Here is a 23095-nt window from a genome sequence, read left to right as displayed (position 1 = left end):
TGTTCTTTGTGTTGTTTTTTAAGTTACTGTGTTTAGTTTATTTTGGCTTGATGTGAGTTGTATTTTAGTTGTTTTTTTTAACAATATTTTTGTAATTATGAAATTTTAAAATTGTATTTTTTAAAACTTGAGTTAGTAAAATTGAAAAAGAAAATCATAAAAAATGTAAAAAAAAACATAAAAAATGTATATTTAAGAAAAAACCCATTTTTATCCCTAAATGAATGACCGACTAAAAAAAATAGTAGTCATTGTGTTTCTAATAATTTTTTTCTTAATTTACTATTTCGTTTCTAGAATGTGTTTAGTTGTTTTTATTCGTATTGGTAACAACAATGTAAATAATTTAAAAAATTTGTGATATATTCACATGTAAATTTTTGTTGTGTTTATTGTTGGCCAATTAGTAACATATTTGTAATCATGGATTTTTTAAAATACCTGATATTATTTTTTAAAATCAGTTATATATGTAAATAAAATTTTGATGTTAAATGTGTATTTATTTTGTAAATGTTGTACTAACGTTTAAATCTAAATTTAATAGAGTTAATATATTGTTAGATTCACATTTTTCCCTCCTAAAATCTAATTAACATCCAAACAAAAGGTAAAAGTATATATCGATGCAATAGATAACATTACAAATTAAAAACAATGTCATCAACATCAAATGTATTTAAGAGTAATATAATTTGTCTCATCAAAACATGAAATGAACACATGGATATAAAAGAAAGCACAACATTACATTCAAATTTTTTAAAATGTAATATAATTTGTCTCCCCAAATTAAGATCTAAAACTACTCTAAAGAAAAACTTTATTTTGGTATTTTTCCAAAAGAACAAGGCTTACTATTTTTTTCCCTTCTTAATTACATAAACTAGATGGCATTACAAGTATAAAACAATGTCATCAAACATTAAAAATATATATAAAACACACACACACATAAATATATATATATATGTATAAAATCAAATCTATCCATAAAGCTTGGAATGAAGACGAGGTGCCACAAAAACCTCAAGTGGAGTAGCTCTCAAGTTAGTCAAGCCAGTACTCTCAGTCATATCAACCTGTTTATTTGGCCATTTTTTACTAACTTCAAAACCATGCAAAAACCTAGCCAGACCCAAATGGACCATACGCAAAGCCAAGGACACTCCCGGGCACGACCGTCTCCCTCCACCAAACGACACCATCTCGAAGCTCTTCCCTCTCAAATCCACATCCCTGTGGCTCGTCAGGAACCGCTCTGGCTCGAACTCGTCCGAGTTGTCGCTCCACACTCGCTCGTCGCGTTGAATTTTCCAAGTGTTGACCATCAGTCGTGCTCCCTTGGGCACGTGGTAGCCGCACGTGAGAGTGCAGTCTTCCTTGGCAGCTCGTAGCACTAGTGGGCTTGGTGGGTAAAGCCTTATGGTTTCTTTGATTATGGCCTGGAGATAGACTAGGTTTTGGATGTCTGATTCGTCCACGTTTCTCTCTCCGCCCACTATGTGGTCCAGCTCTTCTTGGGCTTTTTGGAGTTTGTTTGGGTTGTTGAGAAGGAGAGATAAGGCCCATGTTAGAGCTATCATGGTTGTGTCACTTCCAGCTAGCATAAGGTTCTACAAAATTTAAAGTAAAAATAATAATAAATTAGTTGTATATTTTCTTTCGGTATGTTGTTCTTATCCACTGTATTGGGTCTTGTTCAATTATTGTAGCTAGTTTTGTTTGTAAGCTTGGTGTTCACTGATGTCATGGATTGAGATTATCAAAGCTTGCATTATACTCGAGTTTTGGAAAGATGTGAAAAGACATATATTTTAATATAATTCTTTATATTTATATTGGTCAATAGTCATTAATTCTCGGTTTTGGATTAAAAGAACATTAATATGTTTTACTAATGTCAGTCAGGTATGATCTTTGCCAAGATTTGATTCAAGAGAATATACTATTGATATGTGTTAAAATTGTATAATTTCAGTAATTTCGGTAATAGCAATTCAGAACCAATCTTCGTTATTTGTATCACTTAGATCCTGAACTTTTTTTATTTTTTATTTATATAGTAATTAGATTCTAATCTTTATATTTTGGCTCACTCGTCCCTAATATTACATTTTATTAAAGAAAATCTAATTTATAGGGGTAAAATAAGATTTTAAACCCAAATAAAATATAATACCTATTTTTTTTTTCTTTTTAACCCTTTTAATCAATTAATTATTACTAAATATATTATTTTGATAAATTAACCTAAATATTCTTATCAAATGTTAATAAATTATTTTTTATTATATTTCTAAAATATTTAATATATCACTTATATATTAATTAGTTTTTCTTTTTTAATTTAACAATTTACCTACTTTAGATTTTTAAAGCATAAAATTTATTACAAGTGCTTCAATCTATAATATTATTTTTTTCGCACTACAGGCATTTTTATTTAAACTCTTAATTTGTTTTATATGTCTGGATTTTTTTAACATATATAAGGAGCTTAAATAGAAATATGTGTAGTGAGAAAAAAAATTAAAATATAGATAAAAGTACTCTTAATAAATTTCATTATTTTAGAATTTAAAGTACATAAACATTTTTATTAAAAAAATAAAATAATTAATATAAAAGTAATATATTAGAGGTATAATAATTTTTTTTTTAATATTTCAAGAGAATATTTAGGTGAATTACCAAAAATAATATATGTGGTAATAATTAATTAATTAAAAAGGGTTTAAAGAGAAAAAAAGGTGTTATGTTTTTTTATTGTTAAAATCTTATTTTACTATTATAATTAGGATTTATTTAATAAAATAGAATATTTGGGACCTATGTGAACTAAAATATAAAAATTAAAAATTTTATTGCTACAAAATAAAAATTCAGGACCTAAGTGATACAAATGGTAAAAATAAGATACCCCACACGTGCTATTTACTCTAAAACTAATAACAATTAGAGTAATTTTCGGAACGTTGCCTTCTATTTTTTGTTTTTTAAAAAAACTAATATTATATATATAGGGAATTTCTCATGTAGGGGCTTTAAAAAGAGTTTTACTTAGAGCTCTCAGTGTTTCTCGACTCGTGAACAGTTTTGGGCGCGAGTTTTTTTTATGACCGTATATATTGTAGCTATTTAAAGCATCCTGCAAAATTTCAGAAAATTCCGAATAGTTTACAGTACCGAAAACTTGGTTCAAACATGATGTTGCACGCGTGACTAATTTTTTTTATGCTCGTGGAAATCAACATGTTTGAACCTAGTTTTCGGTACTGTAAACTATTCGGAATTTTCTGAAACTTTGCAGGATGCTCTAAATAGCTACAATATATACGGTCATAAAAAAAATTCGCACCGAAAATTGTTCACGGGTCGAGAAACACTAAGAGTCCTACCGGTAGGGCTTAAAGTGAAGCCCCTACCTGAGAATCCTCCTATATATATTATTATTATGTATTTTTGATAATTAATGTTATCGAGAAATGGGGACTACTGATGCCCAATATCATATGAAGTTGACATATTGTTATTAATACAATCTAATATCGAAACTCAGACTATTTAATTTAATAATAACCAATAGTGAAAAATCAATTAGACAATTTAATATGCTTAATAGCAACACTCAATGATATTGCTACCCTGGCTCTTAGTAGCCATGTAGAGCTTGATCTAGCTAGCATGATGGGCCTAGTACTCTAGTTTTTGTTGCTATAGCTTTGTTTGTAAGCTTGGGTGTTGTTCACTGATGTGCTGGATTGAGATTATCAAAGTTTGCATTATATGGGTTTTGGAAAGATGTGAAAGTTTATTATTTTTCTTTGAATATATTCATTAATAAATCATTTATTTACATAGGTTAATAGAGTCACTGACTAAAAAAGTCAACAATTCTTGGTCTTGGAATAAAAAAAAACATTAATATCTTTTACTGATGTCAGATATGATCTCTGCCCAGATTTGATCGAGCAAAAAAACAAACAGTAGTTTTCACATTTCCAATTCTTTTACAATGTTATGAGTAGTTTTCTTAATTTGACAAAAAAAAAAGAAAAAAGAAAAAAAACGATGTCGTTTTCACATTTCCAATACTTGAAGAATTTTGAACTACACTGTTTAGTTTGAGGCTTTAACCATAAAGGGTATGATCTAGCATGATAAATTATGGAGAAAAAAATATCAAATTTGCAAAGAACTTATATGACAAATTAACATGATATAGAACTATAGACAAATTTTTAGAAAGAGATTTTAGTTCTTACCAGACAAGTAGCTTTATTAATGGTATCAGCATCAAAACCATCAACATTGGCGTCATCCAAGATATTGAGCATCACATCCATGAAATCCTTCTCTTCTTTATTGTTTCCTTTCTCACCAAACAATTTTCTCTTCTGTTTATGTTCCTCAAGCCAACCAGTAATCAAGATATCCAATTCTCTAGCAGTTTTCTTCATAGCTTTTTTATAACCATTCAAATCCCACCACCCCAAAAATGGTATAGCATCAGCCAAAACAAAGACACCAAACAAATAAGCAAAATCTCTCATAACTTTTCTACATCTAATAGCCTCCCCATCACCAAAACCAGACTTGGTATTAGTCTCTCCAAAACACCTCTTCCCACCAATCATTCTCAGAGATATATTACTTGTCAAGTCACCAAACCATCTCTTCATGTCAACCAAAACTCGATTTTCTTCACTACCCTTTTCCAAGCACAACTTGTTGTAAAGCTCTCTTGCCCAAGTTTCCACTTCCGAAGACCATATGTGCTTAAGCAGGTCTAGTCTTGGGTTCGACAACAATTCAATTGTTGCTATTTTTCTCATTTCACGCCAATAAGCTCCGTAAGGTGCAAAACCAAACATAGCATAGTCATAGCCGAGCAACTTGGATGCTACTACGGTTGGTCTTGTGGAGAAAGCCATGTCATGAATGGTAAAACAATCTCTGGCCATTTCACCACTGTTGACAACTACAACTTTGTGTGAACCAAGCTTTATGGTGAAGATTGGACCGTCTTTGTCTGCCATGGCTCCTAATGTTTTGTGAGTCAGGTTTTTGCCTCCAAAGAGATGGAGGTGGCCTATGATTGGCCATGCCCCGGCGGCCTCAGGGGCACTAATTGGCTGAGAATTAGTGGATGATGATGATGATTTTTTAAGGTGGTAACATATGAAAATAAGAAGCAAAGGAAGGAGGCAAGAGATGACAGTTTGGAGAAAAGGGTCCATTGAGTTGATAGCAAAGAAGATTATTTTGTGTTCAAAATTTCAAATAGTGATTTCTGTTTTGGACTTTTGAGTTAATTAACCTTGTAGATGATGTGAGAAGGTAGGAGCTTTTTTTTTTTTAATCATATTCCAAATTTCATTAGTCCAAGGTATTAACAATATGTTAAATTATACTAATATTTTACTTTTCTTTTTGAGAACATACTAATGTAAGGACAATTTTTCTACAGGGGCTTCACTTTAAGCTCTACCGGTAGAGCTTTCACTGTTTCTCAACCCGTGAACAGTTTTCAACATGACTTTTTTTTTATGACCGTGTATATTGTAGCTATTTAGAGCATCCTGCAAATTTTCAGAAAATTCCGAATAGTTTGCAGTACCGAAAATTAGGTTCAAACATGTTGTTTTCCACGCACATAAAAAAATTAGTCACGCGTGCAACAACATGTTTGAACCTAGTTTTCAGTACTGTAAACTATTCAGAATTTTCTGAAAATTTGCAGGATGCTCTAAATAGCTACAATATACACGATCATAAAAAAATCACGCCGAAAACTGTTAACGGGTTGAGAACACTGAGAGCCCTACCGGTAGGACTTAAAGTGAAGCCCCTATAAGAGAATTCCCCACTAATATAATACTTCTTTTTGAAAGACTTGTACAAATTTAAAAAGTTGGCCTTACAGTTCCAAGTTAGGTTTGAAGATTAGCTTTTTTTTTTAAAAAAAAAATCTATAGATGTGTTTAGAAATAATGGAGTTCACAGTGTGTGCCTGTTTATTTATTTTTGCTTATGTATATTTGTAACTAGAAAACATAGTCGCGCTTCGCACAATGTTTTGTAAAAGTTTAAAAAAAATAATTATTTTTTTGAAATTTTATGGTAAGGAGTACATTCACCCTACTAATATAATACACTCCTCATATGAACACGTTGGAGTGTCCTGACCCCATTTTTTTCATGACAGTGTTCAACGTATACCTGATAACTCTAAAAATATAGAGTTATCTTCGACTAGACAAGCGCTTTTAGTTTTTATCGAACTTGAGGTCGGTCTGGCATTAATGCTCATGATGAGTCATCCAATGAAGAGGTCGATTAGATCTAATATTTTATCAGCTATGCGTTCATGACGCTTATGCTGTTCCTGACTCCTAGATCAATAACACACGACCAGTGTTCAGTACTTATAATGCCCCAAATTTCCTAATAGGATTTAGGACCTTGATTAGGAGACTGGGAGGGCTGTAATTGAGTTAATATGATATTCAATGATTGCATGCATGTTTATATGAATTATATTATTATATGATGGTAAATGCGTGCATATGGGTGTATTTATAATTATAAGGGTATTTTGGGAATTTGGCCGCTGTGGGCGTAATTGTGTATTTTGGGTGCATGGTTGTGATTAATTAATATAGCCATATTATAAGGTGGATTGGTTCGAGCTATTCGGCATGAGACGATCATGAGATGTAAGTGTTCGGTCTAGTCATAACGGGTTTAAGTTCGGGGCTCGGAGTGAGTCTCGGGGTAATTTGATGACTAGAACATTACCGGGAATAAAAGGATAATGGGTTATGATTTATTGATATTGGAGAATATTGGGAATAACGGGAATTGGAGAGTGTTAATTATAATTAATGAGATAGGCGGGAAATGGCGATTATACCCTCGGGATGACTTTAGAAGCCTTTATTTGACCTAGGGGCAAAATGGTCTTTTCACCCCTAAGATATATATCAGCCCTTTGAGTTATAGAAGGCTGTGGAATTATTAAAAAACAGAGCATCATCATCCTCATCTTTCTTTCTCTCCCGTACTGGATGTTTGGGATTGATTTGGAGGGTTGGTTTTAAGAGAAATCGCAAGGAAGGAGAACCAGAAAGTTTCTGGTCTGTAATTGGCGCAGCAGCGCCATTCAGGGCGCAGCAGCGCTAGGCAGGGCAGAGAGCAGGGCTCTCTGACTTGGAAATAGCGCAGCATCGCCATTTAATAGGGCTGCAGCGCTGGTCCATTTTTCAGCAAGCCTATTTTAGGGCTCGGAATGATCCTTAAGGCTCGGGGTTTGGTTCCTTTGCCCCGTTTGAGCATATTAAGATTCCTGAGAGTGCGGGATGGATCCCGGTAGTGTGGTTTTAGATTATAAACCTTTTTATGATTTATTTTATTGATGGGATTCTATATTTGGTTATGACTAGGTGACCGCTAAAGGATCAAAGGATTGATCGTTCTCAAGGGTCGTTCTTTTACTAGTTCTTGGTCGAATCTGAGGTAAGAAAACTGTACCCTGTGTATATGTGACATGCATGATTATTCTTGATGCATGTTGGTTGGTTATTAAACGTGACATGCATGGCTATTATTGATGCATGTTGGATTGTTAAATATGATGCATGTGATGCACGAGAAACATGTGATTAGGACATGCTTTGTATACTGAGTATGATATCGTTCAGAGCTTGAGCCTCTGTGTTTGTGCATGGTCTTAATTGTACTAGTACCTGTTAAGTAAGCATGTTGAATACCTTGTTTATGGATAATGAACATGTGATATATGTTTGGTGGCATGGCTTACTTATGTATGGCACTGACTTATTAGTCAGAATCGGCAATGGTGTCAGATCCGTCTGTGAGGCTGTGACTTATTAGTTAAGTTCACAACGGGTTGAGCACTGGTCGTGTTTCACTGACCTGAGGGTCAGAAACGGCATGAGCGTCGAGGACGCAGGGCCGAATGAAGATTAGATCTAATCGATATCAGCATTGAATGGCTCTATGGCATTAATGCTGGACCGACCCTAAGGTCGATGAACTTAAAAGCGCTTAACTAGTCTAAGACTAGCACTCAGAGCCAGGGCATAGGGCCCCGGTGACTGTCTGTCACATGGCTAGGGAACGCTGTTCCATAGTTACGACTCTAGAGTCGGGAGGAAGGTTATGTTGGTGACCAATCACCATGCACCTATCCTGTTGAAGCTAGTGAGATGCTCACTCACTTGTTAAGCCCTGGTGATCCTATCATCACATGGCTAAAGGGTGCTGTCCCCACATTTGTGACTTTTGTGATAGTCACCTATTTGCTTGGACTGTTGGTCCTGAACAATTAATACAATTACTGTTGATATTATATCATGTTGTATTGTGTTTTTCTTGCTGGGCTTCGGCTCACGGGTGCTTTGTGGTGCAGGTAAAGGCAAGAGAAAGCTGGACCATCCTTGAGTTGGAGAGCTTAGGTGATGACGTGTACATATGCAGCTGCTCGTCCGCCACGGCCGAGGTTTAAAGTGGAACTAGGATTAAACCCTGTTTTGCCACATAGAACGGCCTGTTGTAAATATTTTCTTGTAGTAGACTCTTAAATTATAATTTTGGGATCCCAACATATATATAATAAACGTTCTAATGAAACGTTACATCTTAACCAAAAATTTTAATCCCTAAACCGCTAATCATACTTAGTTACACGATTTAGGTCAAATGACTCGATTAGCGAGTTTAGCACTGTTTACAAGGCACACCGTAACGCTCCTTTGTAATGCCCCAAATTTCCTAATAAGGTTTAGGACCTTGATTAGGAGGCCGGGAGGGCCATAATTGATTTATTATAGTATTTAATGATTATATGCATGTTTACATGGATTATATTATTATATGATGGTGAATGCATGCATATGGGCTCATATGTTAATTATGAGGGTAATTTGGTAATTTGGCCACTGTGGGCGTAATTGTATATTTTGGGTGCGTGATTATGATTAATTAATATAGGCACATTATAAGGTGGATTGGTTCGAGCTATTCGGCATGAGACGGTCATGAGATGGAAGTGTTCGGTCTAGTCATAACGAGATTAAGTTCGGGGCTCGGGGTGAGTCTCGGGGTGAATTTAATGACTAGAGCATTACCGGGAATTAAAGGGTAATGGGATATGGTTTATTGGTATTCGGGAATATTGAGAATAGCGGGAATTGGAGGGTGTTAACTGTGATTAATGAAATAGGTGCGAAAGGACGGTTTTGCCCTTAGTGGCTGTTAAGGTTTTATTTTAGACCTAAGGGTATTTAGGTCTTTTTACTCTAAGAGATATATATCAGCCATTAAGGCTATAGAAGAGTAACAAAAACAGAGTTTCTTTTCCTTCTCTCCCGGTAGATTTTCTTCCTCTTTTCTCTTTGGATTTTCAAGCTCAGTTTAAGGAATTAAGCCAAGGAACCAAGCTTAGCCAAGCTAGGGTTGTGCTCCACCATTGAAGAGGGTGTGTTGCCAAGATTAAGGTGAGTTTCTAGCCACTAGAACTCTTGTTCTTACTCTGTTTTCTAAGTTAAGTTTCAGCTGGTTTTTGGGTTGGAAACTTGGGAATTGGTTGGAGTTTTGGCTAGGGTTCTTGGGGTTGTGGTCCCTAGGACATGTGGAGATGGTATTTGGGTTCATTTGGGAGTTAATTTGATGTTTGGAAGCTTTTGGATTGGGTTAGAAATGGTAGAATCGAAAGAAGGAAAAATCTGGGAATTGGCTGGCTGAAGGTAGCGCTACAGCGCCCAGTGTAGGGTGCTACAGCGCTACCTGCAGGGAGGTTGGGCGGCTTGAGGTTCTGTCTTGAGCGCTGGAGCGCTAGAAGGGCAGCGCTGTAGCGCTGCCCTGCTGTAGCGCTGCCCTGTTCCTTCAGAACCTTGTTTTGGGTGTTTTTAAGGGCTTTTGGCTTGGGGTTTCAATCCTTAAGGCCCGGGATCGAATCTACTCACTGTGAGGGCATGTTTTGAGGTCCCGAGAATGGGGGTTTAGGTTAAGACCCTATCTTTGGTAATTTTCATTAATTGGAGATCGTTTTGGTTATGACTAGGTAACCGTCAAAGGATTAAGGATCGATCGTTCTCAAGGGTCGTTCTTGTTTTAACTTTTACTCGAACCGGAGGTAAGAAAACTGCACCCTGTGTATATGTGACATGCATGGCTATTCTTGGTGCATGTGGGATGATTAATAAGTATGACATGCATGGTTATTCTTGATGCATGTTGGTTGATTGTTGAACGTGGCATGCATGGCAGTTACTGGTGCATGTAGAATTGTTGAATATAACGCATATGATGCACGAGAAACATGTGATTAGGACATGCTTTGTATACTGGGTATGATATCGTCCAGAGCTTGAGCCTCTGTGTTTTGCATGGTTATAATTGTGATAGTACCTGTTAAGTAAGCATGCTGAATACCTTGTTTATGGATATTGGACATGTGATATATGTTTGGTGGCATGGCTTACCGGTGTATGGCGCTGGCTTATTAGTCAGAATCGACAATGGTGTCAAATCCGTCTGTGAAGCTGTGACTTATTTGTTAAGTTCACCACGGGCTGAGCACTGGTCGTGTTTTACGGACCCAAGGGTCAGAGGTGGCAGTGCGTTGTGAACGCCGGGCCAAATAAAGATTAGATCTAATCGAGGTCGGCATTGAATGACTCATATGGGGTATTAACGCTGGACCGACCGGAAGGTCAATGAGAACTATAAGCGCTTGCCTAGTCTACGACCAGATGACTATAGCCAAGGTATATGACCCCGGTGACCGTCTGTCACATGGCTAAGGGACGTTGTCCATAGTTTCGACTCTAGAGTCGTGAGGAAGGTTATGTTGGTGACTAATCACCTTGCACCTGTCCTAATCAAACTTAAGAAAGAATCACTTATCGGTTAAGCCCTGGTGACCCTATCGTCACTTGGCTAGAAGGAGCGATGCTCGTTATTGTGACTTTTGGCTATTGTCACCTATTTGCTTGGACTGATAGTCCCGAATGGTTATTATGATCGTTGTTGATATTATATCATGCTTTATTGTGTTTTCTTGCTGGGCTTTGGCTCACGGGTGCTACGTGGTGCAGGTAAAGGCAAGAGGAAGCTGGACCATCCTTGAGTTGGAGAGCTTAGGTGATGACGTGTACATATGCAGCTGCTCGTCCGCCACGGCCGAGGTTTAAAGTGGAACTAGGGTTGAACCCTGTTTTGCCGCTTAGAACGGCCTGTTGTAAATATTTTCTGTAATAGACTCTGAAATTATATTTTTGGGATCCCAATGTATATGTTAAACATTCTAGTGAAACGTTACAACTTAACCAAAGTTTTTAATCCCGAAACTGCTAATCATACTTAGTTCACGATTTTGGCCAAATGACTCGATTAGCGAGTTTAGCACTGTTTGCAAGGCACACTGTAACGGTCCCTGGAGTTGGGGCGTTACATCCCTGGAGTTTAGGGCATTACAACTTGGTATCAGAGAGAGCCAAGGTTTATAGTTCCTGAAGACAAGCTGGGCATGTACACTCATCACTGAAGATAGCTTCACTCATAGGATGGTAACTATTTCTGTAGTTATGTGCATAGCTGCTTAAATAGAATGTAAATGCTTTACCTGCACATTGTATTAGGGAGCATGAGATTCTGATAGAGCTTGGCTCTTGACTACATGATTATATGCTCCATGAAAATGTTTATGAACATGATCATTTGATTACCTGCTCCACGATAACATAATTGTGATATTGCATGTTGGAGTTGAGGCATGGTGTGAATGTTGGAAGAGCAGGGATTATGAGTGATGTATGAATGCCATGGGCATGTTTGTAGCACTGCAAGTGGTTTATGATTGTGGTGTGGTAAGATTTATCTCGTGGGGGAAAGCCCTTGATATGCTTATTGTGATTAATGGGTCAAGTTATTGACTGTAGATTGAATCAGCAGGTTCATATTCAGGGCAGATAATGAGGCCCGGTGGTGGTTATACAGGGGATGGGAGTTACAGCCAGGGTATCAGTTCTTCGTCTGCATCTATGAATGTTCAGTAGACGCTTACAGATTTGCAATTAAGATTGCAGAGGCAGGAGGAAGAGATCAGGTATCTGAAGCAACAGCGGAGTCTGTTGGGGAGTACCTCTTCCTTTGCTATGCCAGGGGTGGCATCAGCTTTAACTCAGCCTAGGGTTGAGAACATATGGGAATTTCTTAGTGGAAGATTCCAGGAGTATTACCCTCCAGTTTTTGAGGGAGGCCTAAATCCATTTAGAGCTGAGCAATGGATGGGCATGATCAATTCCATTCTTGACAGTATGGGGCTGGTAGGTCACGATAGGGTGATCTGTGCTACATTTGTACTGTGGGATGATGCCCAGACGTGGTGGGAAGTGATATCCCAGACACGAGACACAGCTGTGATGGATTGGAAAGAGTTTAGGCAGCTGTTCAATGAGAAGTATTACTGTGATGTAGCTAAGACTGCCAAGATGAATGAGTTTCTGAATCTCGTTCAGGGAAATGCATCAGTATTCGAGTATGTTAATAGATTTAATGGGTTGACCAAGTTTGCTTTAGACATGGTACCCACAGATGTGGCTCGGAAGGAAAGGTTTATTCAGGGGTTGAATCCTGGAATAGCTCAGGGCATTAGAGTTACCCCAGTACATGAAGTCTCTACCTATGCTCAGGTGGTAGGGAAGGCTCTTGCTGTTGAGAGCGCAGGACATCAGATTGGGCAGCAGAGTGCTGGAGAGCACGAAGCTCAGATAGTGGTATCTCCACTTATTGGACCAAGTAAGAAGAAAAGTTGGAAGCCTTACCCAGAATGCGCTCGGTGCAAGAAGCATCATTTGGGAAAATGCCGAGCAAAGGCATGTTTCATATGTGGTATGGTTGGGCATATTGTGAAGAGGTGCCCTGTGTTAAAGGATGAGAAAAAGGGGATAGACAGCTCGATTCCAACTCGAGTGTTTATTCCAGAGCAGTCAGAGACCGAGACTAGTTCCTTGGGGGTGACAGGTCAGTTTTCTAGTTCTGAGTTTTGAATTATGTTGTGTGGCTTTGGTGCCATGCTATTCTTTTGTTGGTATGTATATAGAGAAAGGTATAAAGATGGTGTAACGACCCAAATTCGCTAATAAGGCTTAAGGGCCTTGATTAGTGTGCCAGGAGGGCATTACTGGAATAATTGTGATTTAATGAGTAATTATATGTCTAATAATGTTTATATGATAAATGATTATATTACGTGGTAATATGATATGAAGTAAATGTGTGATATATGTGAGAACCACATTATTATGTGGACAGGTTCGCTGAGCACGACTCAAGACGATTCTAGGATCAGATAGTGGGAAAAGTCACAACGGGGTTTAAGATATGACTTTGGATAAGTCGGGGATATTTTTAGATAGCGGGTAGTGATTTGGACTATCGGGTCATGGAAATAAATATATGGAGATATATTTGAGGTTAGGATGTCTAGGCGGGAATATTGGAGGATTTTACCATTTTGGCCTCGGGGACGGTTCCGGCACCCCGAGCCTCGGGATTAACTTAACAGATAAGTTAGACATAGAGAAGCTTTTAGAAGAAAAACAAACCGACTAAACACTTAGGCTCAGCTCTCTCTCACGCTTAAGGAAAACAAAGGGAAGGAAAAGGAAACACAGAAAAACTAAGGGGAAACTAGCTGGAATCTCTTGGATTTGTAGTGAGGATTTGAAGATTTAGCTCAGGAGTAAATCAAGGAACTAAAGCAGGGATCAAGGTAAGCATCTAACTCTATTTTCTGTGGTTGAATTCTGAGTTTTAGCTGGGTTTTGGTTAAGTACTGAACCAAGTATAGTTTTGATGTTCTAAGGCAGAATTAAGAGGGAAAACTTGGGAGCTTAGCTTGGCCATAGCTTGGTGAAGTGATTCTACAGCAAAGGTAAGACTCTACTCCTGGTTTAGAGGTTTTAAATTGGGTTTGAGTGGCTGGTTTGGGTGTTTATAGCACTTGGGTTTCAGAAATTGAAAGGAAGAGATTAGAGTGTGTTAGGCTGTGTTTTCTTGGGAGTTATGTTGTTTAGATCATGCTAAAGAAGTTGGGAATTAATTGGTTAAGAGTTGGGGAGTTTTGGGATGGTTTAAGGTGAGGTTTCAGACTTGGAAATGGTGTAAAATCTGGGTTCGAAGGGGAGGGCCGCTGCTCTGTTCTAGAGCGTTGCGACCCTAGCATGCAAGGAAGCCAAGGGGGCGCGCCGCGGCGCCCAAGGCAAGGGCCGCGGCGTGTGTGTGGTTCAGTGTGGGAGTAGGTTCTGTTTTGGGGAAGGGCCGCGGCTAGGCTTTGGGGGCCGCAGCCCTTGGTTGCACACATGAATTTTTGAGGGTTTTAAGCATGGGAAAGTGGTCTAGTGTGCTCGGGTTTGGTTTCACCACCGTGCTTGGTGGAATTAGGAGTCCTAGGGGTTAGTTTTGTATCTGGAAACCTATATTTGATTATTTATGAAACCCTATGCTTTGGTTATGGCTAGGTGATAAAGGCTTAGGCTCGGGAATGGATCATGCTTGAGGGGCGTTGCTCGTAATTCGATAACCGTACAGACTAAAGGTAAGAAAACTGGACCTGGTTGAATATATGTGACGGGACTAAGGGCTCCCTATTGTAGATGCTTGAAAAGATGGTATTATGCCATGCAAGCCATTTAGTGAACCAACGGCCTAAGGGTGCCAAGGGTCTCACTAGCGCACAGGGCGCGGCTCGGCCACTGGTAGTTGAGGACAGCTTAATATGCACTGAGCTCAGTTTAAGCGGGCCGGAGTCAGTGGGTTAAATAGAGGGTGCAGCCTAAGTCTTCGGCCCTGAATGTTATGTGATATGAATGATATATGTGATAGAATGTATCTTGTATTGGATTGTATATGCTGAATATTTGTTGTGGATTATCTGATGGGTATACATGCCTACTGAGCTATTTGTTTGTGATCATTGTTTGAGTTATCTATGATGTTTTCTTGCTGGGCCTTGGCTCACGAGTGCTACGTGGTGCAGGTAAAGGCAAGGACAAGTTGGATCAACCCTGACCGGAGAGCTCAGCGAGCTGAATGTACATAGCCAGGTGCTCGGCCACCACAGTTGAGGTCTAGACAAGGACATGGAGCCTGAAGACTGTCTGTTTTGCCTTAGTATGGCTAGTGGTTACTCATTTACTTTTGGGAGTCTGTAAACTTTCTCTAACTTCGTTTTTGTATGGGATCCCATGTTTACTACAGTATAAATATAAGAAATGAGTTTTTGATACCAATACCTTTTTAACCTTAGATCTTACATGTTTAGTGACACGTTTTCAAACTAATGACTTGGTCAGCAAGTCCTGCACCTTTATAAGTACACAGTGTAGCGGTCTTGGCTATCCAGGGCGTTACAGATGGTGTATATAGACCACATGGTTATGTTGTGATGGGAAATGTAGTATGGTATTGGCAATCTAATAGATGAGTTGGGTTATGATAAAAGGACTCATCAGTAGTTTTCATGAGTTAGTTATGACTGGCTTTGGTTGATCCAGGGTATGAATTGGTTAGGTAATTGTGGAGTAATCGTGAATGGCAAGGAAAGTATAGTAATTCTTGGGCTTGAGAGCGGAAAACCTTGTGTTAGTCGGTTTGATACATGGTACTTTATGTTTATGATACTTGTAGTGAGAGCTAGAGTTGTGCAGGGAGATGCATGGAACTCTTAGCTAGCGTGGTGAATATCACTTGGATCGTACCAATGAGATCAGGACAGACCAGATTAGTCTGTGGGTTCTGAATGTGCTGCCAGGTGGTCTGCCAGGGCTCCTTTTTATGAAAAGAGACTAGAATGGTGATTGGATTAGTGCCAGAAATAAAATCAGATGTAAACACTGTTTTGAGTGACTCAGCGGAGTTATAAGAATTAAGAGTTTAGCTGCAGAGTAGGATGGAATTCTTTAAGGTTGATCTTGGATCTGGTTAGGACCAGTTAGAGATCAAAGAGAGGAAGTTATATAAAGGATTGTGTTAGTATCGGTTTGGAGCACTGCGAGTGCTGTATATGTCTTGAGAATTGGTTTGATGCCAAGTATTTGTGAATCAAATGAATAGAGCATTCAAAGGTTTATATGAATGAGATTTGTGATCGCCTTGGACGATGGTATTGTGGTATTTTCTTTGTGGAGATGTGCCAAAGTTGGAGAGTGCCTTGGGAACAGGAGTGTCCATGAGTGGTAAAGATATTCCAGGTGCTTTGGGGAAGGTATTTTGGGTCTTTTATGGACCAGGATTAGTTAGTGGATTGCTATGACATCCTAGTAATAAAGAAAAGTGATTACCTACGCAACATGTTGATTAAAGAATTTGACCAGGACTGGAGTAGAGTTTCTGGTGGGACAGGTGGCCAGTTTATTGTTTGAGATTATTATCTCAAGAAGGATTAAAAGGAAAGATAATTAATTGAACCACAGATAAGAAGGATTGGATAGAAATTCTTTGTAACGCCCCAAACTCCAGGGACCGTTATGGTGTGCCTTGTAAACAGTGCTAACTCGCTAACCGAGTCATTTGGCCAAAATCGTGAACTAAGTATGATTAGCGGTTTAGGGATTAAAAACTTTGGTTAAGATGTAACGTCTCACTAGAACATTTAATATATACATTGGGATCCCGAAAATATAATTTCAGAGTTTATTACATAAAATATTTACAACAAGCTGTTCTAAGCGGCAAAACAGGGTTTAACCCTAGTTCCACTTTAAACCTCGGCTGTGGCGGACGAGCAGCCGCATATGTACATGTCATCACCTAAGCTCTCCAACTCAAGGATGGTCCAGCTTCCTCTTGCCTTTACCTGCACCACGTAGCACCCGTGAGCCGAAGCCCAGCAAGAAAACCCAATAAAGCTTGATATAATATCAACAACGATCATAATAATCATTCAGGACTATCAATCCAAGCAAATAGGTGACAATAGCCAAAAGTCACAATAATGAGCATCGCTCCTTCTAGCCATGTGACGATAGGGTCACCAGGGCTTAACTGATAAATGATCCTTTCATAAGTTCGATTAGGACAGGTGCAAGGTGATTAGTCACCAACATAACCTTCCTCACGACTCTAGAGTCGAAACTATGGACAACGTCCCTTAGCCATGTGACAAACGGTCACCGGGGTCATATACCTTGGCTATAGTCATCTGGTCTTAGACCAGGCAAGCGCTTATAGTTCTCATTGACCTTCCGGTCGGTCCAGCATCAATACCCCATATGAGTCATTCAATGCCGGCCTTGATTAGATCTAATCTTTAATCGGCCCGGCGTTCACAACGCACTGCCACTTCTGACCTTTGGGTCGGTAAAACGCGACCAGTGCTCAGCCCGTGGTGAACTTAACTGATAAGTCACAGCTTCACAGACGGATCTGACACCATTGTCGATTCTGACTAATAAGTCAGCGCCATACACAGGTAAGCCATGCCACCAAACATATATCACATGTTCAATATCCATAAACAAGGTATTTAGCATGCTTACTAAACAGATATCAGTACAATTAGGACCATGTACAACCACAGAAGCTCAAGCTCTGAACAATATCATACCCAGTATACAAAGCATGTCCTAATCACATGTTTCCCAAGCATCATATGCAATATATCCAGGAATCTAACATGCACCAATAACAGCCATGCATGTCACGTTTATTAGTCAACCAACATGCATCAAGAATAGCCATGCATGTCATACATAATAATCAACCGACATGCATCAATAATAACCATGCATGTCATGCCCATAAATCAACCAACATGCATCATAATAGCCATGCATGTCACATATACACAGGGTGCAGTTTTCTTACCTCAAAGTCGAGCTAGAACGATTAAAAGAACGACCCTTGAGAATGATAAACTTTTAGTCCTTTAGCGGTCACCTAGTCATAACCAAATATAATATACCATCAATAAAAATGGTCAACATAAGTTCCCAAACCAATATCTAGCCTCCGGGACATCAATCCCCACTTAACCGGGTACTAGGATCAACCCCGAGGCCTTAAGCTAGCATCCCTAGGCCAAAAACCCATTTTTGGTCAAATATGCCTTGATGGGCCGTGGCTCACCCTCCTGACAGAGCCATTTTCACCTTTAGAGCCAACACAGGCCGCGACACACCACAGACAGGCCGCGGCTCATTTCGCAAATCAGTCAAGAAACCAGCACGCACCAACCAACTCTCCCCTGCATTTCCCCTTGGAACCAAGCCTTCAAACTTGTCCCAAACCCCAACCTAACACCCAATTTAACCACCAAACACCCTCTACAACTCACCCTCAACAAAACCCAAAGTAAACATCACCCAAACCTCCATTAATTCAAACTTTCCACAAGTGATTCACAAGTTAAAAACTAAAACTCAAAACAGAGTATGAACCAGAAACTAATGGTTGAAGCTTACCTCAAACACGATTTGAATCCTCTTTAATGGCTGAACTCAAGCTAAACCTCCCCAAGCTTGACTCCCTAGCTTGTTTCCTCAAGATAGGCTCTCAAAACCTAAAGAAGAGGGTGAAGGAGGACTTGTACGGGAAGGAAGGGAGAAAGAGAGGATAGGCTCTGTTTTAACTCTGTATTTTCTACAGCCTTCATGTCATATATATCCTTAGGGTCAAAAGACCATAATGCCCCTAAGCCAAATAAATCCCTCTAAAAGCTTCTGAGGGTAAAACCGTCATTTCCCGCCTATCTCGTTAATTATAATTAACGATCTCCAATTCCCGCTATTCTCAATATTCCTAAATACCAATAAATCATATCCCATTACCCTTTAATTCCCGGTAATGCTCTAATCATTAATTTCACCCCGAGACTCACCCCGAGCCCCGAACTTAAACCTGTTATGACTAGACCGAACACTTACATCACATGATCGTCTCATGTCGATTAGCTCAAACCAATCCACCTTATAATGTGGCTATATTAATTAATCACAACCATGCACCCAAAATATACAATTACGCCCACAATGGCCAAATTACCAAATTACCCTCATAATTAACATATGAGCCCATATGCATGCATTCACCATCATATAATAATATAATTCACGTAAACATGCATATAATCATTAAATACTATAATAAATCAATTATGGCCCTCCCGACCTCCTAATCAAGGTCCTAAACCTTATTAGGAAATTTGGGGCATTACAGTCTTAGCTGGATTAGCTAAGAGTTGTGCGGTATCAAATATGAACTTGTTATGGTATGAGGGTCGAATTTGGAATCTGATGGACATTGAGATTATTTGGGAGATTCTAGATGAATCTCATGCTATTCTTTTATTCGCTTCATTCAGGCATCGTGGAAAGGTAACAGGATATGAAGTTTTATAGTGATGGCCTGAGATGAAGAGAGATGTAATAGGATGTGTGAAAAGTTCTTAACCTGTTAGCAGGTCAAGACAGAGTATCGGGAATCAGTAAGGCCATTACAACCTTTGGGTACTTTACAGTGGGAATAAGAGAGCATCGCGATGAGTTTCGCAGTGAGATTCCCAGATTGATGGATCAGCGTGAGTTGGTATTGGGTCATTGTGGACCAGTTTTCCAAGTGAGTTCATTTTATCGGTAAAGATAAGCAAATGGTACAGCTGATCGCTATTCAAATCTCTTTGTAAAAGAGATAGAGCGCCTTCATGAAACTCAAGGTCTATCTTATTAGATGAAGACTTTATTGTGACTTCCAAGTTTTGGAAGGGTTGGAAGGCCATGAGAATAAAGATAAAACTCAGTACAGTTTATTACTCTCAGACTGATGGCAAATCAGAGAGAGAGGGTTATCCAATTATTATTGAAGGAACATCTTATAAGATGAATGCGTTAATGCATATCTAAATCCTGAGGTGGTTCAGGGGATTTATGAGATTGCTGGAGCTTGAATCTTGGTTGCTCATTTCTCATAATAAATGGAAAAGTTTTATTGAATTGGAAGGCAGAAATGTGGAATTCCAGGTAGAAGAATGTATCTTCTTTAAAGTGTCACCATGGGAAAAAGGGCGAGAAAATAAGGCAAGTTAAGCCCTAGTTCATTTCGGCAATTGGATCCTGGATAGGTCTGGATAGATTGACTTTGGATCAGCTATATCTTAGCACTGGCAGTTGTATACAGTGAGTTATGTACTTCCATGCAGTGAACATGGGTTAAAAAGAATTTATAAATTGAGTTATAAGAATCTGAAGGTTAAGGTTAAGTATTCCGGTAAGGAATAACCAGTTCAGAATGTGATAGAAGTATTAAGGTTCTGCTGGACAGAGTGTACCTTGGGTTAAGGTAATGCTATAGAGATAGTGAGGTCAAGGAATGACCTGAGGGACCTGAGGTCAATTGTGCGGAATTCTTGCTCCGAGTTGTTTGAGTAAATTTCGAGGACGAAATTTTTGTAAGGAGGGGATAGTTGTAATACTCCAAATTTCCTAATAGGATTTAGGACCTTGATTAGGAGGCCGGGAGGGCCATAATTGAGTTAATATGATATTCAATGATTATATGCATGTTTATGTGAATTATATTATTATATGATGGTAAATGCGTGCATATGGGTGTATTTATAATTATAAGGGTATTTTGGGAATTTGGCCGCTGTGGGCGTAATTGTGTATTTTGGGTGCATGGTTGTGATTAATTAATATAGCCATATTATAAGGTGGATTGGTTCGAGCTATTCGGCATGAGACGATCATGAGATGTAAGTGTTCGGTCTAGTCATAACAGGTTTAAGTTCGGGGCTCAGAGTGAGTCTCGGGGTAATTTGATGACTAGAACATTACCGGGAATAAAAGGATAATGGGTTATGATTTATTGATATTGGAGAATATTGGGAATAACGGGAATTGGAGAGTGTTAATTATAATTAACGAGATAGGCGGGAAATGACGATTATACCCTCGGGATGACTTTAGAAGCCTTTATTTGACCTAGGGGCAAAATGGTCTTTTCACCCCTAAGATGTAATGACCCACTAATCTAGACTATTTGGACCATTAACGAAACTATACATAAAACTTACATTTTTGCGGAAATACCATAATTTTACTGAGTAACTTGTTAAAAATAAGAGTTTATTACAAAATAGAATACTAAGAAGGATATGGGATCCCATTGTCTTTAAAAACAAAAACATGATTTAAATGAAAAGAATTACATAAGAAATGCGGAAAATACATATAAAACCATAAAAAGGTAAAATGAGACTACATCCTCGAATCGAATAACGCTCGGCCCCTTGACTCCATTCACCATCGATACACATCCTCTAAGCGTCACGAATCTTACCGCCTCTAAAGCTATTTTCCTGCACATAAAACAAAAAGGAATGAGCCTAATGCCCAGCAAGGAAAATCTAACACATAGTCATACACATAAATTTCATAATAAACGTAAAGACATATCATAACACTTAATACATACACTTATTATAATGGCCATTATTACTTGGGGTCCCATAGACTAAACAAGCTTATGCCCATGAGATTAGTGGGGTCCTACTAGCTAAGTAGGCATATGGCCATAATCTTTTTGGGGTCTTGTTAGTCAAATAGGGCATAAGCCTAAGCCTACAAACATACACATTCATAACATATTCATAACATATCATATTTCATAGCATAACACATAAGCAATACACATATAGATTCTATCCTATTTTCCTTACCAAAGTTACCGGGATATGATGGACTGAGTTGAGACTTTTGGAACACTCCTAAAACCATATGAGAAAGAGTGAGTCTTATGAAGAAGAAGAAATGAAAATGAATAGGAAGACTAAACCATTGAGAAATATGCTTACCGAAACTTATGTGCTTAAGAACTTGGATTTCCTAACCAAAATAAGAATGAGGTTAGGAAACTGAGTAGAAGGCTTTGAGAAAGAAAATAACATGAAACAAATGAAATAGAGTTTTGGGTTTACCTCAAAGACTTGCAAGACCAATCTAACCACAACCGAAATACTAAAGAACCTTACTTCCCAAAGTGTTTGATAGGCTTATAATGATTAAGCTTATGACTTTCCCACCCAAGTGTTTAACTCTCACACTCTCCTAGCACTTGCAGCTTCTGAACTTAGAGCAAAAGGTGAATAATGGTTGGGTACTAGGTCCTATTTATAGATTTTGGGAATGAAAGTATCTTGATTTTACTTGAATAAAAATAATGGCTTTTTAGGTGAAAATAATTTGAATAATCGTTCAGCAGAGGCTGAAGACTCGTTCAAAAGATGCTGGACTTATGAAGGAGTTTGAATGGCTGAAAGGAAAAGAATTCAAAAATGTTTGAACATATGCTGAAGGAGGCGATATATCGCCCCCTGTAGGCGATATATCGCCTGGGCCAGTATGCCCGAGGCGACCGTGCATCGTTTCGTGTTTTCCGTATCTACGTGCTGCGACATATCGCCCCCTATAGCTGCGATATATCGGCACATGCTGAATATTTAAACACGAAATTACACAATTTTAGCTAAGTTTGAATGGAGTAAACAGCCTTGACTAAGCCCTCAACGTATTCAAAGCTGCTGACTGACCCTATAACATTCAAACTTTACTCCTTATTAAATTTAATCCTAAAAAATACTTAATCCTTAATCACCATTCATGACATGTGCTTAAAATCCTATTGGTTGATATCTAAACCTTATAGTACAATAAATATAATCCTTAATATTAGTCATATTAATCAACCTTAGGTTAAAATTAATATTCTTAAACTATAGGTTAAACTTAGAAAATCTACAAGTACTACTATGAGTGTCCAAATAATTCCCGGTCTGAACCAAAAATCCACTGTTACAAAGATAATACTATACATACTATAATACTACTAAACAATTAGCTAAGTAAAGTGCTTGGACTCTACATAAGATATATATATATATATATCAGCCCTTTGAGTTATAGAAGGCTGTGGAATTATTAAAAAACAGAGCATCATCATCCTCATCTTTCTTTCTCTCCCGTACTTATTCCTCCTCCTTCTTCCTTTTGATTTTTGAGAGCCAATT

At 38.3% G+C, this 23095-nt stretch overlaps 1 protein-coding gene across 1 annotated transcript; it reads right to left on the bottom strand.

Moving 5' to 3' along the window:
• Positions 1–660: 660 nt before the first annotated feature.
• On the bottom strand, positions 661–5340 carry LOC133812207 (cytochrome P450 CYP82D47-like). The gene is made up of 2 exons (XM_062246263.1): positions 4269–5340; positions 661–1616 (listed from the first exon to the last, which is right to left on the bottom strand). The coding sequence occupies exons 1-2, from the start codon at positions 5241–5243 to the stop codon at positions 987–989; spliced, it is 1605 nt and encodes a 534-aa protein (XP_062102247.1). The 5' UTR covers positions 5244–5340; the 3' UTR covers positions 661–986.
• Positions 5341–23095: the final 17755 nt, after the last annotated feature.

This window comes from Humulus lupulus, chromosome 1 (genome assembly GCF_963169125.1).
Source record: "Humulus lupulus chromosome 1, drHumLupu1.1, whole genome shotgun sequence".
NCBI classification, from domain to species: domain Eukaryota; kingdom Viridiplantae; phylum Streptophyta; class Magnoliopsida; order Rosales; family Cannabaceae; genus Humulus; species Humulus lupulus.
The sequence above is the reverse complement of the archived record's forward strand: the minus strand, read 5'-3'. Positions and strand labels throughout refer to the sequence as shown.